Raw genomic sequence first — 18,421 nt, forward strand, 5'->3', positions numbered from 1 at the left:
GGCGAGAAGCACTCGAATACCGGCGTTGTCTCCGTCGCCGTTGTCAAGCATTCGATTGCCGTCGTCACTCCAACAACGAGATCAACGGACGAAAAACAGAGATCAACCCACGCCCCAGACTTCCTTCGTCGTCGATCGCACTCCTCCTCGCCGTCGTCCTTCGTCATCGATCGTCGCCCTTCGTCGCTTTTGCATATATGTATATATAGTTTCTGATTTATATAACATTATATATGATCTACTGTCTCGTAAGACATTTTATATGATGTTCTGTTGCTTTTACATATATGTATATATAGTTTCTAATTTATATAACGTTATATACAATATACTGTCTCGTGAGACATTATATATGATGTTCTGTCACTTTTGCATATATGTATATATAGTTTCTGATTTATATAACGTTATATACGATCTACTATCTCGTGAGACATTATATATGATGTTCTGTTCAACAAATATATAGGGTTATATATGGTTATATCAATGTTGGTAACTGAGTCCAGTTCAAGGTATATATAGGAACTCATTAGCAAAGCACAATTGAACAGTTAATAATATATAAGTTAGGGTTTTGATTGTGAGTAGGTATGATTATATCAAACTCTGATCATTATATGTTCTACTTTATTGAATTGGTCCGTGCAGCGGCCTTACTGACTTATTATTTGTGCAGTTGTTCAAGGAGTGAAGAGTATTAAGTTACATGTGAAATCGACCGTGAAGAAGGCGACGGCGACAAAGGGAAAGAAATTACAAGATCTCCTCTTCTTTTTTTTTCCATTTTTTTTTAGAGTTAGAAAGGATAGAATCTCATGTATAATGTTATAAGGCTATATGTTTATTTTTTGTCACACTTATTACGTTTTTTTTTTGTGTATTTATTTATGTGGCAAAATAATACACATATAAAGTTCTTTGTTTATTTTTGCATTGTAAACATATATAAGATTATTTATATACGGTTATCAGAAGTTAGTCAATGAAGCCGCTGCGCGGACCAATTCAATAAAGTAAAACATATAACGTTATATGTAAGTTTCTATGCTGTGAAACTCCAAAAAAATAGAACATATAACATTATATGAAAGCTGCTGACTTGTGTACCTCCCAACAAAAAAAGAACATATATTGTTACTCAAAGCAAGTCATTGAGGCCGCTGCGCGGACCAATTCAATAAAGTAAAAATATAATGTTATATGGGAGTTTTTGTGCAGCGAAACTCCAAAAAAATTATAGAACATATACTATTTTATGTTAATATATGTACGTTCAGATGTAAACGTGGAATGTTATATGTTTTTGTATTATAATAAAAAAAGATTTCAAAAACTCATATAACGTTAAATGCGAGCCGATGAATGAGTATATAACGTAAAATGTAAGTATCGCACGTTAAATGAGAACTGATAAACGAGTATATAACGTTATATATGTACAATTACATTATATACAGTGTATCAGAAAAGGAGAATCTTCTGTCGCTTTATTCCAACGTAACTACTGGGATTTCAAACGTATAACGGATAATGGGCTAAAAATATGGAATTTGAATGGAAAGGGTAATCTTCTCTCTCTCTCTCTCTCTCTCTCTCTCTCTCTCTCTCTCGTTTGGACTCTGTTTCCCTTTTGGATATGGAAACAACGTGAATATGAGAGATTTTATAGGAATGGAATATGGGAGATTTTATAGGAGTGAGATATATCAGATTAACAGTTTTTAAAGGTAAGGGTATTTTGGTCCTGAACTAATTTCTTTTTTAATTGAATTGGACTTAAGGCCTCATCAAAACCTAATTAGTAGACTAGAGGGGTTATGAAATTTAGAAGTGGATTTAGTGGGTTACAAATATGCTATAGTGGACTTCCCAACAATTTTTTATAGAATATATTAACCAAGCTTGGGTGACCTAGATGAGCGATGTGGGACAAGTCTAACACTTCCCCTCACGTGCAGTCCGGATGCACGTAGAGGTGATAGACCAGGAGACCAGGAGCTGACTGACTGACTCGGGCTATAGAGATGACACAGACTTCCTCACCTCGCACGTGGAGGTAACTGCCCAGGAGCTGACTGACTGACTCGGGCGACAGAGATGACAGAGACTTTCCCACGCGAGATGAGGCTACCCAAGACTTAGCTTTGTTACCATGTTAGATTTCTTGGACGGTTCCAACCTAAAACCAAATGGCAATAGGTGAAGTAACTTCTAAAATATATTAACCAAGTTTGGGTGGCTTAGATAAGCGATGTGGAACAAGTCTAACAATATCTATACGTGAATATATTTAAATGTGTCACTATGTGTGTGAAGTATGAGAGGGGAAGATACAAAACCAACAACACCAAAAATAGCCTTCTTATTCCATCTCATCAGCTCCTGTTTCACGGAAATCAATTCTTCCATGCTTGAATCTTTTTTTGCGACAAGCTCCGGTGCAAGGGACAAGTTTTGACCATCCAATTGGAACGCTACTACAGGTACAGCGCTAAATTTTGAAGCAAAGTTGAATGATTCGTAAACACCCTTCCCGATATCGGATTGAGGTGATTTTTTACAGGAACCATAAACGAAGTATTTGGAACAAAATGAGCGGCTCCGATCATCTTTGCGGGACTCAAGACGGGCGCAAAAGTGGTTTATGCATGGCTGTTGTACAGCAAATGCTGTACCTGTAGCTTTACTGATCCAATTGAGCTCTTGTGCGAAACACAAAATCTATGGTTGAACCTCTGTTCTCAATTTAGAGCCAAGTTGTGTTCGACTGGAATTGACGAATTTAGACAACGGGGTTTTTCTTGAGGATTGGGGAGGTGATAGAAGGGGAGGGGAGGTTGTGAAAAAACTGTGTGCATGTTAGAGATGGGCAGAGGAGTGCGATGGAAACATTATAAGAGCCTTTTAGTCATCATCTGTGGTACATAAAGGCCTTTACATAGAATATTCTCCGACTAGGAGCATGAATTTGATGGACGGTTAATTTGGATGGTATTTCTCATGGTTCACTTCAGTCCAAAATCTTGCATTTGCCCTCAAGTATCGTGTATAGAAGTGAGAACCGACACACAAGAGGCCTAAACCATATGTTGTCGAAGCGGACTTCATCGTCTTTTTTGTTTGAACACGCATCCCCATGTATCCCAACTCCACTATAAAATAAAAGCGCTTTTCCTAGATGTATCTGAAATCCCGACTTAAAAACGTTGAGTGAAAGCACAACCCGTCACATTAAACTTGTATTTCATCCCATTATCATCAGAGAGAACTGTACTAGACTTCTAAGCAGAATGGGAAGTCTAAAACATTAAGAATTGGAGTCAAAATACATCGACTCTTGTATTCTAAACTCAAGGCAATTTAGGAGACTAATTGATATATAGTAATGAGGAAAGGAAATCGGAAAACAACTCACAAGTGTTATTACAACAGAAAATCCAACTTATATCTGAATATGGCATCATGTAGCGTACGTACACAATTAAATTATATAACTACCTTCATCAGAGTCATGCTCGAGGGCAGATATCAACGGAGTCAGAGCATTGTATGCTCCGGTAGCTAGGAATAAATTAGCCACCTCGGTTGGATGAAACCCATCCCAATATGCATACAGAGTCCTATTACTGCATGGAGCTAGATTTGGAGCACATAGTCCTTTTCCAATGTTTGATGATACAACACAGCATGAAGCATTTGCAATCGTAATACCTGAAATGAAATACATTACAATCGTTCAATCATTTATATTTTAGGTTTAGACAAGCTCTATGTCACAAAAACAGGGGGAATAAAATGCATGAATCATGAAATCTATCAAGAAAGACAAAACCTGATAATGCAAGACCATAAAATGTATGGGAAAATAGCCTATAAGTTGATGTCCCCCTTCCTTACTGCAGGTTCTACGGCTGGATTTGAAGCTAGGATATTGGTACGAAAAACGATAACAAATAGAAAACTCAAAAGATCTAACAATTCACAGTGGTTAGATACTTTCTATTCAATTCCCTTTTTCTTACACAAATCCTAGTCCCACATAAAGTTTAAAAGTGTAATCCAAGTCTTGTATATTGTCTCAACACTTTGGAGTTTGGAAGCAGGGTGCATAGTGCAAAGGTTCTCAAGTTGCCCAGAAAAAGTAGAAAATAGTTACAACTTGTAAGGTAGTCTACAGAGGTAGTATAGTAGCTAATTAGTTATGGAGAAGCTTGAAAAACAAAACAGAGGAAAACGAATTCTGATGTTGTCAATGTTGCAATTAAGTATAATTTATAAATGGCAAGAGGTGTTGAAAAGCATATAATGTCAATGGGTACCCATGTAATGCCCAAGCAATGGGTCTCGGTAGCGCAGGAGGACAGACACACCTAAAGGCTAAAACCAATAGATGCGTTCTTTTACTTTCAAACTAAAAGCTGTGAGACCAAAGCTTTGGTTTCCCTTGTGGTGGCACTCTTGTGGTATCATTTGCCATGTCAAGGGTTTGAGCCATGGTACCCACACTCACACCCAAAAACTAAAAGCTGAGAGATTTGACAAACCAACTAATTAAACCATATGATTCTACTTTTAATTTCAAAAGCATTAACTTCAACATGGACAACAGCAGAAGTGATAAGACATGGTACAAATTTGCTTACAAAAAGATTAAGGTAACTTACCGTAAGCAGATGCATCCCCAGATGAAATTTCAGTAATGTTTATGAAGATGAATTCTGAGTCAGTCAAGTTATTGTTGAGTTCATCAACAAGCAAGCTAAGGCCTTCATTGAATAGTTGCACATCCTTGTCAATAACTTCAGATCCATTTGTGCCATAACTAGCCATTTCGGCTGGAGTACAACCTATTTCACCAAGTCCGAACAATGCAACCTTCCTTGCTCCATACTTGTACAAAGTCTGTCATAAAAAATGCATACAAAAACAAGAAATTAGTCATTACCATCTTCCTCTAATTAAAGTTTCAGAGGTAAATAACCGATCTAATATACATGGTTATAAATGAACTGAGCAAAGAGGCTTGGCCAACGTCGTGAAACTTGATTAAGAAACCCACATTTGTTGAACAAAATATATTAATTCTAGTCTAAGCCAAATGCTGTTTTAAGCTCTTAATTTTTGCATATCCCTTTTTTTTTATGGGTTTTCAGGATTTTTTCATGGCACTTCCTTCGTCATAAGAAATCTGTCTTCAGCTAGGATTTTCATGGGATAATTGTTTACATCTCTAATACCAAATTTGGCCTAAAATTAAATTATAACATCTTACTTTACAGTTTTTTTAATTGATTTGTGATAAGAAAATCTACAATGGTAGTTGATTCCTGGTAGAATTAAGAGTTCATTTCCATCATTTACCAGTTGTAAGCCTTAAGCTTACTCTTCATAAACCAGTTGATCCTGTAAATCTGGGACTCTCCATACTCTACAGAACTGAAATAATATATATATATATATATATACGGGACGGTTCAAGGGACACCCAAAAAAACACCTAAAAAAACACCCAAATCTCAAACTCATAGATATATATTCATAGAGCTTCCTAGCATTTCCCTGCATGAGACGTTAAAAATAGAAGGATAAACTAAAAGCAAAAAATACAGAAATTATGGTACATACCTTTAACTGCTGTGAGTACTGTTGGATTAGAACAATTGCATATTGTTCTGGGGTATATAGGTGGCTTGTATTAAAATATTGCGGTAGTAAGTAGTTGTTAATATAGTCATTACTACCCATTCCAACATAATATATGCACTTGCTGAGGTAATTTGCAGCTTCCTCTTTGCTTCCTAGTAGGACGCCAATGCGTGACACTATGATTTGATGATTTAATAACTGCTGATTCAAGCTTATGACAGCCCCCTGTTGGGAAAAAGAAAGGAAAAAGACAAATAGAATCAATTAATACTTTTCAGTGTAATTTTCTGTAATCCTCCTTTGCTAGCCGCATGTTGATAATCTACTATTTTGAGAGACGGTGTGAAATACAAATATATATTCTGTCCCACACTAAGGATATATGTAACTGTGAACTTAATAATTATTAACTATCTTGAGCAGCATTTTAATTTCAATGACGAATAGGTCACATTTTTCTTTCCTTTCATCCACAAGGAGATAATTGACAAATATAATGAGAAATACACGAAAAGGGACAGGAAAACTACAAATAAAAAATCAAACAACATATTCCACAACCATACAAGTAAGCCCAATAGTCATGACAACAACTGAAACATGTAAACACAATTTGCGAGAAGTAATAAAATCTTGTCTATGGCAAGATTTGAACCCTGACCACTCATTGGAAGTGGAGAGTGAGGGTGGTCAGTTGGCCCAGTCCCAGATGGTTACCTAACCACATAATTATCCAAGAAGTAAAGACAACCTTACAAATTAGGCATCTACAACCACAACTCAAGAAATAATCCCATAATGGGAAAGAGGTAACCAAATCTTTGCCTTTGTCACATAGTATGTATTAAGTTTCTGCTTATAAGTTCTATTTGCATAGCTACTACACGAACTTGAACCAATTGAGGGAAAGTATTCCTATTTTTGCAATTAGGTACTATGTCTGTCTCAGTGGAACAAATTATCTTTTTACCCAAACTATTTTGGAGTCAAACTCCCGAACATATAAGGTTCACAATTAAAAAAACTAGAATTAAATTGGAGCCAAACACAAAACTCATATCATTGAAGGCAATAAAAGTGGTAATTTACAAACATTTCCACAATAGCAAAAAGCTAATTACCAGTTCAGTTCCACTTTCATCCCGAATTCCAGCACCCCCCGATCCATAATTTACACCCATGAGAATGTCCTGATCTCTCGCAGTTGCAAAGGGTGGGATATACTCATCAAAACCAAGAAATTGAGCTGCAAATTCAATCAAGTGTACTTCAACAATCATGATTTTGTTACATGTAAATTTTAATGGCTTAAACAAATACATTCAACATCAGTCAATTTAAGTACATGACAAAGAGCAATTTACAATGGGACTTTGTCTTTGATGAATTCATTGTGTTTTAACTCGACCTGGATATTAACAATGTTGAAAATAATAAACCGTACCACAAATCATTCTAAAAGTAAATAACAATTTCGAAAGTGATTGTATATAACAAAAAAAAAAAAAAAAGGATACAGGCACCAACACTTGCACTAACAATTTTACAAACTCATGTAAAACATGAGTTATGTGGGACTCACTTATGGGTGGTGGATGAGAGAGTTTGTACAATTATTGATACAAGTTTTTGTGGTTGTAGCAAGTTTTTTGAAGTATCGTTGATATGTGACGGTATTGGCCGATTGATAGGTAATGGTATAGGTAGGTATCGAGCACCGTTACAATCGATATTGCGGAGTGAAGGAAAATCGCGTATAAAATGGTGTTAGTAACGGTATCGGCTGTTACGTAATGGTGGTAACAGGCGGTAACGGTTGTTACCGACAAAATACGTGCTATTACGGGCAAAATATGGCCGTTACTGGCCACTACCGTATCGGGAAATTTTTCTTATGTTGCGCGAAGTTCTAAGAAATTTACGTCTCGTGTTACTGATCGATACAATGGATACCGAGTCATGGCAATCGATACAGATATTTTGAACCATGGGTTGTAGCAAACCTGTATATAACAAGCTATGCTATAAGCAATGCCAACGAGCAAATTAATTCGTAATTTGAACCGTCAAATTAAGCCAACTTTACTTTACAGGGAAAAACATATTGAAGATAAGAGTTCAATTCACACGCGTAGACTTACACAAAACATATGAGTTAGTCTAGGGTTTCTCCCTTTTGGTGGTACAGATACCAATCGATCGACGGATGAAAAAGGGAGGCGATGGCCACCACGAGCGTCGGTGAGAGTGAGTCACGGACAGAGGGCGCTGCCATCTTAGCCGTCTTGATGAGAGTAGAGGTGTCGCCAAGAGGGAGGGCGCGCGTTTGAGGAATGGTGGTTGGTGGGTTTACAGGAACTTTGTATCAACTACTCCATCAAAAGAGGAAGAGCGATTAGGTGCGTGTGAGAGAGAGGGAAAAATTTCAGAGGAGAGGGGCCTGACTCCTGAGATTTCAGAGGAGAAGCAGCTTGAGTAATTCTTTAGCCCCAGAACCGGAACGTAAAATAAGTTTTTATTTTTTAAGTTGATAATTTTAAGCTTAAAAATAATAGAGTTATTAAAATTTAAAAATATACGTTATGAATCTTATTTGAAAGATCTCGATAAGATCTTTTATATGGTATAAAAAAAATTAAAAATTATTTTTTATTTACACTATTTTTTAATTTGAAAATATGAAATAAGTACTTATTTTTTAAGAAGGTGTTCTGGAACGGGCTCTATAGCAGCAATATTGTTGACGCGCTGTGCCAATCATTCTCCACTACAAATTCACACGGGCCAAAAGTATTTAGGCTTTGTTTGGAACCTATGAAATAAAAATAAAAAAAAGAAAAAGAAAATACTAAAAGAAAAAAGGGAAAAAATATCTACTATTCATAAAACTGAAAATTTTTATTTTATTTTCTCTTTCTCTTCCAACCAAATAATAGGAGGGAAAATTTTTTAATTTTCCTTTTCTTTCCTTAAGTTCCAAATAGAGCCTTAGTTTTGGGCTCCAAATGAATTTGTGATGGAAAATGGCATCGAAACACCACGTGATAATGCCACAAAATCACCTAATAAATTTTCAGAGATGATGGATTGGAGGAGAAAGAGATCGGGAAGCAACAAGGTTATGCAGTTTTATGAAAAGTCGTTGATAGGTGCTAACAGATGACAGAACAGAGCATCTCGGCTCGGTCTAATTCTTGCTCAAACCGAAGATAGCCGAGCACGGGCGCACGTCGCAATAGCTGTGAAAGTTGCTCCAACAGTGTCCGGGGTAAGCAAGGACATGACTGCTTGCAACCAATTTAGAGATGGCAAAAGAACCCGTCACACTTAGACCCGCTCCAATCGGAGTGGGTTTTTGTTAAAATTTTCGGGTATCGTGTTGTGAGAGAATTGAAGAAACCCGGTTAGGTTCTGGTAGACATTCACCCAGCCCAAAATTATTTTGTGCAAACATATTTAAAATTTATTCTTGTATCTTTATCCTTACAACAAATATACGACACAAGATATTAATTATATCCTCCATTTTTCTTTTAGATGGTAGATTTTGGTTAAGTTATAATATTTATTTTGTCAACTTTTATTTTTTGTGTTCATTTATTTTGGAGTCTAGATCTCATTTTCGAAAAACTGATATTGTATATGAAATAATATATCTCGTTTCGAAAAAAAACTTAGATGGAAAGTTGTTTTAATCTCAGTAAACTAAAAAATGAGATTGAAACTTAGCAAAAAAAAAAAAGAAAAGAAATAGATATCATTTTCGAAAAATTGAAATTGTATATGAAAGAATATATCTCGTTTCAAAAAAACTAATATTGTTACTGAAATATTTTAGATCTCGCTTGGTAAAACTGTGATCGTAACTTAAAGATCTCTGTTGGAAAAACCGTTAAATACAAATATAGTACTCCGTATGCAAAGTCTATAGAAATTGTACTTTGTTAGAGTTGTTATCACGCAACAGGTGTTTGAGTCACGGGGCCACCAATAGTTGTTTTGTTTTTTTAGAAAAACTCCTCCCAGGTATTCAATCGCGGTTTTAAATAAAACTAAGATGTTATATTGTTAAAACATCTCTACTAAAAATTAAGATTATTTCTTCCTAAATAGTCACGGTCTTAGAAAAAAATCTCAGATGGTAAAAAGTTAAAGATAACAGTTTTTACCTTTTTAGTCACGGTTCTATTTCGTGATTAAAAGATAGAGACTTTAATTAGACCTTAATAGACCACGGTTTCAAATAAGAGATTAGAAATGAGAAACCACACTAAATAACCAAGATCTTTATCTATTTTTTTAGTCTAGTAGTAATGAGTCCTAGGGTTTTTTTAGGTATAACAAACAAATTATCTTAATAACATGCATCTCCAAAGACTCAATTCGGAGTCAAACCAATATGTCCCCTGCAAAGCTCAATATTTCGAATCTGTTCTCGTAGGGTTGTTTGATAACCTAAATTCAGCACTTTAAGCTGAATCAATTAAGTAATTAATAAGTGATTCAGTAGGTGATAACCACATTTTACATTATTTAGTAAATTAAGTGCTACTTAAAATGTAGACTAAAAAGTTAAAAAAAATTAAGTAGTTTTGAGCTATTTAATTCTAGATTTCTGTCTTCATTTCTTATCAAAATACAACAGTAGCTCTCTCCATTAAATTTTTTTTTTGGGGGGTCTGAGTAGCTCCACTATCTTAGCTATTACTAATAATTTTTATATTTGTTGAGTATATAAAATATAGGGGTCATTTCAAAGGTATTCTCGAAACCTTCTCAATGGATAAGTTATTGTAATGACTAGGATTGAATTTATCCAATATCGTATGTGTGTTCTTCTACTCTTAAGAATGTACCCACACTTTTTTAAATTTATTACAAAATTGCCACCAATTTTTTTCCCAAGTAATCAGCCATGTCGACATGGAGTAGTGCCCTAGCTAGGCAAAGCCTAGTATTTCACTATTTTATTTGCATTTTTTAATAAATGGAAGATCCATATCAATTTTTGCATGGTAGGAGTCTTCATATATAGAGGTTCCAAAGTGGGCCGATCTTTCTTTGAAAGATCGAAATTGAGGTGGTTTGGAATGACTCTGTTCTCCAAAATGAAGATTGGACACTCTAAAATGGAGTTCTAAGATCCCGTTCCAGAAACCTTCTTATTTTATAAGTACTTATTTTGGTGCTTTATTCCACAAAATCCAAATAAACAGCTAATTTTCACATTTTTAAATTTAAAATAATGTAAATGAAAAATAATTTTTCAATTTTTTTTGCACCATATTAAAGATCTCAATGAGATCTATCAAACAAGATCCATAGTGATAGGAAAATTATTTGCGTAAGCACATAATTTTTGAGCTTGAAATTACCTTTTTAAAAAATAAGTACTTATTCACCCTTTTGTGGAACACACCTTATTATTAGACAAAAAATAAGTTCTTATTTCGGTTCTGGAACGGGCTCTAAATAAAGTTGAGTTGGAGAGGCTCTAAAAAGACAAGTAATCAAAGAAATAAAGAGAGAGAGAGAGAGAGAGAGACCGATGATATCTGCTATATTTCTGCCGTTGGAGAATCGTCCTGTTGGTCCCTCCGGAAAATCAATGCCATAAGGTGGGAAATTTGCTTTTGCGGTGGTTTCGAGGTTATTGTTATTGCCATTGTCGACCAAAGAGTCCCCCAAGATGAAGAAACAAGGCACTTGTGATTCACCAAAAACAGAGGACTGGAACATTGCAAGCAATGCTAACAACAGTGACACCCGAACCCAAAGGTTACGGGTAGCCATCAATGGAGAAAAGATGATCAGAGAGAAAGTACTACTTCTGTGGACAATGGGGAAAAGTATGGAAGCAAAAATGTATATATATACTCAAAATATAAATTGGAAATATTAGTAGTACTTTCCAAGGCTTCAACCAACTACTGGACCACGTGGGGTTATTTTTGCTGTGGTTAGAATGTACGTAGTCACTGTCACTCACTTAAAACATGCTAAAAAAAAAACACACACCAAAAACAGAATGGTTTTTGAAGTCAAAAATTCTAACTACACACTCATTTACACACTCCCACTCACAATAGAGGTGGGGCCCACGCATACTGGGTGTGTAATGTGTGCGGACTCCACCCCTATTGTGAGTGAGGATGTATAAATGGGTGTGTGTTTGGGTGTGGAGATAGAATGATTGTTTTGAAGTAGCTAGTTTAAGTACAGTCACTGTTAATGGACCACTCCCACCCTCCTCTGTCCTTTCCCCAGCTTTTCAGTTTTCACCAATTAATCGAAAACTTTAGAAAAAAATCTTAGTCTAATAAAAATTGCCATTTGAAAATTTAATTTCAAAATATGGATTCTATTGAAAAAAATGCAATTCTCAATTTCAAGCCTGTCTTCCCACCCTCCTACTCCTGTAGAACAGGCATATGTGAAAAGGAAAAAATATGTTTGTCCAGAACAGTAATGAACAAACTTGAAGAGAGAGAGATGGTTGGGACAGAGGAAACGCAGAGATTTGTAGTCTTATGACTCTTATCCCCAGCCATAAAAGAATTTAGCTGTACATGGAGGGGATGAATTTTCAAGAGAGAGATGAGTGGTTGGGATGAATTTTATAGAGAGAGAGATGAGTTGGGAGTAATTGAAGAGAGGGGACAGACTTTTGTCCAACTTGCCAACTGGATCTTTAACCGTTCCTTTTTTCTTTTTTCCTTTTCTGGTAAGTCTTAGTCAGGGGTTCCACTTATTTTTGAAATAACTCATCCAATCGCATATTTTTATATTTTAACTCAAAATTTTCAATCCAAAATTGTGAACGAAACAGAACGAGTGTCTTGCTGAACTATGGGATAATACATATCTGTGCCAAATTAATTATACTTTCTCCTGACAAAGAGTAGGTGTTAGGATGAATGATACAGTACTCCGATTTCGGCTCCTAACCATTTCCGGATTAGCACAAAATTTTAGTAGTAGTAATAAAATAGCCGATCTCGGGTCGATGCAAGTTTGTTTTTCAATTAGTTTCCTTACTCGATCCCTTCTGGTTAAGAATTTTGCAAATCAAACCCACCAGCGTAATGATTGAACCAGATTAAACCGAGCCATTGCAAAAACACTTGTGTTAATTTCAGTAACAAAAAGCCAATCCTTGTAAGTACCAAGCTGTCACGCCGTACCAAGCTATCACGCCCCGTCCTGTGTACCTGGGTATGGTACAGATTTGTAAATTACTATTACCATCACTTCTAACAAACAGTCAATTGTTACCTGCCATTCACTAGTAGTTCAATTATTCACTACGTACCCGGCCAATTTCATATGCGTACGTATGGTGGTTCCAGCTTACAGCCTCCACGCGTTGCAGTTGCACGTGTTGAACAGTGTTGCCAAACTAGTTGAAGTCTGTTGGTCTTCGTAATTAAATGCCGACGTGAGGAAATTGAGCTTTGGGAAAACGTTTACCCTACGAGTCGCTGCGACTGACTAACTACTACTACAACTACTTAATTCGGATGTGGTGGCTTAATCAGATCGGTGAGCGAATCGGAGAAGAGATCGGATGGACGGGTCATTGGTTCAACTGCGGTAAAATCGGAATCGAACTGTGATGTCATAAATATATATTAAAAATATCTAACTAATTAAAATGAGCACAACAACAACAACAAAAATTATCAACCACGTTCGAGGCGCATCAAAGTCAGAACTTTGACAAATTTGGAGATAATATCAAGTATTAGTTAAATGCCATTGAAAAATTGCTATCAGCCTTTACAATAAAATATCAATAGCACTTGACACTAATAGATTTCCTATCAACATAAATTAAACTTTTACACAAAATTGGAAATAGGCTCTTCATTGTAAGTTGCAATGAAACATTATGACATCCCTTTGAACAATAAGAAATAACAAGTGTAACAACAAAAAAAGTGGTACATATATATCTCTACTAAAATTGAACAACAGGGTTGCAACAAGTGTCATCTCTATCTTTAGAGTTGAGCAGAGCGATGAATATCCATCAGATACGAGTCAGAGAGAGATTCTGCACTGTAAGATCTTCTCCCAATAACGATATTTGCAGCTTCACCGGGATGGAATGCATCCCAAAATATGTACTCATTCCTATTTGGGCATGGAGTTTGAAATGCGAGACATGTAATTTGACCGTTGTTTCTCCCTATGCCACAGCACCCGGCATTGGTAACCCTAAAACCTAAAATCCAAAGTACTCATGGAAATTCACTATTAAGAACCATCTTGTCTAAATTCTTAGATTTAAAATGGAAACTGAATCCTCAATTTGGGTACATAACTTTAAGTCAATTTTCGACCTTTAATTCAAAGGTTTATGTTTGGAATCTTGATATTATCAAATCATTTCATAGTAATTACGAATTTGGAGATTTTCTAATACAGTAAATAGAGAAAGATGAGCGCAATTACTAATTTTGAGTTCTTCTAAGTGAGCAAATATGGAGAGGAAAATGTGTGTGAAGTAGAGCAATTTTTATTTCTCATTTTTTTGATATCTTTTGAGAAACAGAGAGTAGCACATGTAATTACACGATTCGTATATGGTAGTAGATAGATTTAAAAAAACATCTACAGGTATATGATAGTAGATCCACTCCGATCAACACGAATTTCCTTGCTCCGAATTGATACAATGTCTATTTCCACAAATTAAACAACAACAAAAAGATAAGAGTTAAACAAAACCGGGGGAAAAAAAAAACCCCTTTTGGAAATAGGGAACATGCATTCTTAGATAATCTCTCACGAGAGTGATGATAAGACCTACAACATTATTCAGCGAAATTCACCGTCACTTGTAACAAACCATTTAAAAATGCTTGTAAACTAAATGTGCACCTCCTATTTTTGAAGCAGAAATTATCTAAGAGTTATGAGTGTGTTACCTTTTGGAGAAGGGGACTTCGTGGCCTGCTCCCCTTACTTGTCACAAATGTGCGCCCATCGTATTCCTTTGTCCACCCTCCCACCTGCTCAAACCCAGAAACTTTAAACTCAAAGCCATTGAAAATGACGTGACAGTGATATCTTAAAAAAAAAAATTAAGAATCCCTCTCACAAGTCACAAGCTACAAGTTAAGTCGCATAATCCTTCAAAATATGTTGCGCTCTTCCTCTCAATCTTTGCTTTTGCGAATTTAATAGTTTGAAATACATATTCTAAGAAAACTTTCACGATCTCGTTCAAGCACGTGCACAAGAATTTTGTGACTTTTAGGCTACAAGCCTACTAATCAACGCAAAACAAGTGGATCTCACTAGGATTTCCAAAGGGGGAATTGCAGGATAGTGGTCCATGGGGCAAATATTTCACAACTCATGGACAAGTTTTCATTTTGGCCTCGTTTGATAAAAGTATTATAGGGGTGAAATTCGTAAGGAGATGGGATTAGAATTGGGATTTGTAATGAGAATGGATTGGTAAGGAGATGGGATTAGTGATAAGTATGTTTGTTTGAGATGAGATTAGATTATAGGATTACGAATATCATGTTTGTTTCACATGGGATAGGATTGGATTGATAGTATATATTTTCTTTTTTGCCCTTCACGTGGGATAGGATTGATAAGGAGATGGGATTGGTGAAGGCTATTTTCGTATTTGTGCATTGGCAAGGAGGGGATTGGATTGTTAATACCAAGTCTCCCAAGGTATTGGTAATACCCCCTAATGAGGGGATTCACATGCCCATGAGACTAATAGTCCACACCTTCATTTTGAAAACAAACAAAGAATTAGTAATCCCTTGGGATTATCAGTTCAATCCCAATGCCGAAAGAGATTAACAAACGGGGCCTTTATTGCTCTAGAAATGAAAGGGAGAAAAATAATTGAGAATACATGGAAAGGGCCAAGCAAAATGTCTAATATACCCCCACATGTCCCAAACCCTAACCCAAATCACTTCCTCCTCTTTTCCCCCTTTTCTCCACCGCCAACTAGATTGGGTTTCTTCCAATCTCATCTCTCTCCACCACTCCACCGCCCCACTGCACCACCGCCCCGTTTACCGAATATACCCTCGTCATCTTCCTCCTTCAAACTCACGGAGAGTACAAGCTGCTGCACTCGGCCGTTGACACGAAGCTCCAAGCCATACCAGAGCTTGGCTCAGGGTAAGAGTCTCGACAACAAGAACAAGAAGCCGCTGCACATCTCCACCACCCGATCCGGTGACACACCTGAAATCGCCTCCAGCCGTGCCAAGGCCGATTCCAACCTCTCCACCAGCTCCTCCATATTCAACACTCCTCTCTCCTAATCTGTCTTTTTTTTAAGATTTCTCTCTCTAAAATTTCAAGTGGAGCATATCCGGTTCCATTTTCAGCGCTCTCTCTTTATGCAAATCAAATTAAAGTCATTACTCTGAGATATTTGCTGTAGTGAACCATTGCTCCTTTAGTAAACATTTGTTGCACCTGTTGTTCATTTAAATTGCTCCATTTTAGAAGTTCATTGCCCTGTGTCTGTGTTCTAACTATTGCATTTTGTTTTTGAGAACGACTGAATTTGGATCTAAGTTGCCCTGTGTATGAATGCAACCCGTATATGAACATAAGTTGCTCTCTAAGTTGCCCTGTGTATGAACCTAAATTGCCCCGTGTATAAATCTAAGTTGCCCCTGATTCAGGACAAGAGGGAGGGGTATTTTAGTCGATCTTCAATGCCATGACATGGGAATTATTGTTTTCCTTTCCATGGGCAATTCCGAAAAAGTGATCCATGAGTGGGGAGTTTTTTGCCCCTCTTGCCACTGAAATTCAATTTCCCCATTTCCAAACACAAAGCCAGTTGGCTGCGCTCCCTCTTGAAGTCGCCATTTTTTCACAATAAAAAAGAGACCAATAGCTGTCACCGGTTTTTACATTCGTTGTGTGAGTGATTGTTAAGTCCTTCAAGGTTACGTTTCCTAATCGAGAAAATCATTTTAACGGTGGAGCCATAAATAGTTGTTTACAGAGTCAATCGTGACCGTTCAAAAGTGCTTTGGACGGTCCGAATGTTAACAAAACTTTTTCGGGGAAAAGTTTACTCTTCTTCGGAAAAGTTTCATTTAAATTCGGACTATTCAAAGCCGAAACAAACGGCTGAGATTGCGCAGAGCCGTGAATAACTTCTTCACAGCTCCGCCATTAATAAGTTTCTCGAATGCCATATAAGACTTACAGGTGCGATATCGAATGCCATAAAAAATTTAATTGAAACTCTTCCTACCACAATTTTTTCAGGAGAGATGGTAGAAAAACGGTCCAACAAGTGGTGGTGAGTGTGAATGAAGAAGTGCAAATCCTTAACATTCGCGTATTCAAGTGGAACGAAGAGCTTCATAATGTCGAATCGTCGCGAGGATTGTTCCTGTTCAGCATCATTGATAATATCTTAAGAAATTCGGAATTCCACCAACGTACTTTATTATCAGTGTTGCGGATCGAAAACAAACTATCAGTGTTCGAGTTTGTAAACTTATCGAATCGAGACTCCATCAAAAAGTTGGTTTCTCGGGCCATTGAAAGCAGAAAAGAAGACTACTCGGAGGACACGGCTGCCAAACTGAGAGAAGTTGTATCCGAATACCTGCTTGGTTGCTTCAAATTCAACATATTCCAACCGCTGCCTTCCCTGAAAAAAACCCATAATCGTCATCGTAGTAGACGTTGCTGTATCCAAAAGGACAAACGGTACAAGGAAGAGGCACTTACCGTCCGGCTTCTCATCAGAGAGCCAAGAAACTAAAGATTCTCGCGACGATGCTTCAACAAAAGACTCTCGTGACGATGCTTCAACGCGTTCAGAATCTGTAAAGAAAAGAAAAGTTGGGGATGCCAGGGCTTATAAGAAGGAAATAAGATCTCAGATGCGACAGTTGAAATTGTCTCATCGAGATGAAGTTGAGATTCGGCTTATTGTTTTAAGGTCGTATTTGGAAGAACCAAGAGCTTGTGTGATAATTCCGATGGTCCCTGGGGAACCTAAGGGGCCTAGTCAAGTTGAGGTTGCTGTGAAAGAAAAGGAATTTGATGGTAATGAATTGGAAGATGCATGTCCGATATGTTTGCAGGGGATATTAAGAGGGATGAAGGTCGCGAAATCTCCTTGTTCACATATCTTTCACAGAGATTGCTTGTTCTGGTGGTTGCCAAAGGATAGTCGCTGCCCCTTGTGCAGATCTACTTGCGCTACCTTAGTATAGTCATAGTTTTTGTTCTTAGCATGAGTGATGGGTATCAGATTTTTATGTAGTTGACTCGTTTCAATCTTTCTTGAAAGATTTTAAATTTGTTTTGCGTGAACTTCCTTTTGTGTTGTAATTCCTGACTAATTATTATTAGCTACGCCATTTGAGTTTTTCCTGTTTCTTGAGCTTCAGTTTGGTCTTTTGCAAGTTGAGGGGGCTGTTACGTATCATGGCTTGCTACATCAAGATTTGTCGCGCAAAACTTTGTGCTAACCGTTATACACTGATCTTGTCAGTTGCTTATCTAAACCAACTAATAACTTCCCCGTATGTACTTTCTTCATGTGGATACTGGAAACTGGTGTCGCTTGCTATTTTATTCACCACGTTTTCTTTTGCTTGGATTTTGTTCACACAAGTCATAAGGGCGTTGCATATTTTTCTATCGGTGCTAGTAACCAGTGTCCTTGTATTATGAAGTCCTGATTTTGTTGCATCTAAATAAAACATGTCCATTCATCTTTTGAAACACTTGTATTAAGTTGATA

General features: G+C 36.8%; 2 protein-coding genes across 15 annotated transcripts in view; both read right to left on the reverse strand.

The window, feature by feature from the left end:
- The window catches only part of LOC131300033 (RNA polymerase II transcription factor B subunit 3-like), a 58,733-nt gene that overhangs the window by 34,736 nt on the left and 5,576 nt on the right, over positions 1 to 18,421 (reverse strand). The window lies entirely within an intron of this gene.
- On the reverse strand, positions 3,363 to 11,516 carry LOC131300012 (GDSL esterase/lipase At4g18970-like). Its single transcript, XM_058325642.1, has 5 exons — positions 11,196 to 11,516; positions 6,771 to 6,895; positions 5,629 to 5,874; positions 4,668 to 4,905; positions 3,363 to 3,714 (listed from the first exon to the last, which is right to left on the reverse strand). Exons 1-5 carry the CDS (start codon positions 11,440 to 11,442, stop codon positions 3,485 to 3,487), a joined length of 1,086 nt encoding a protein of 361 aa, XP_058181625.1. The 5' UTR covers positions 11,443 to 11,516; the 3' UTR covers positions 3,363 to 3,484.

This window comes from Rhododendron vialii, chromosome 1a (assembly GCF_030253575.1).
Source record: "Rhododendron vialii isolate Sample 1 chromosome 1a, ASM3025357v1".
NCBI lineage: Eukaryota > Viridiplantae > Streptophyta > Magnoliopsida > Ericales > Ericaceae > Rhododendron > Rhododendron vialii.

What these genes read in the sequence shown, in the direction of transcription:
- LOC131300012 (XM_058325642.1), bottom strand. Translation starts at nt 11,442, where the DNA reads ATGGCTACCCGTAACCTTTGGGTTCGGGTGTCACTGTTGTTAGCATTG. An exon ending in AAATATAGCAGATATCATCG is followed by an intron (nt 6,896 to 11,195) that starts GTCTCTCTCTCT and finishes TTGAATTTGCAG; the next exon opens with CTCAATTTCTTGGTTTTGAT. An exon ending in ATGAAAGTGGAACTGAACTG is followed by an intron (nt 5,875 to 6,770) that starts GTAATTAGCTTT and finishes TTTTCCCAACAG; the next exon opens with GGGGCTGTCATAAGCTTGAA.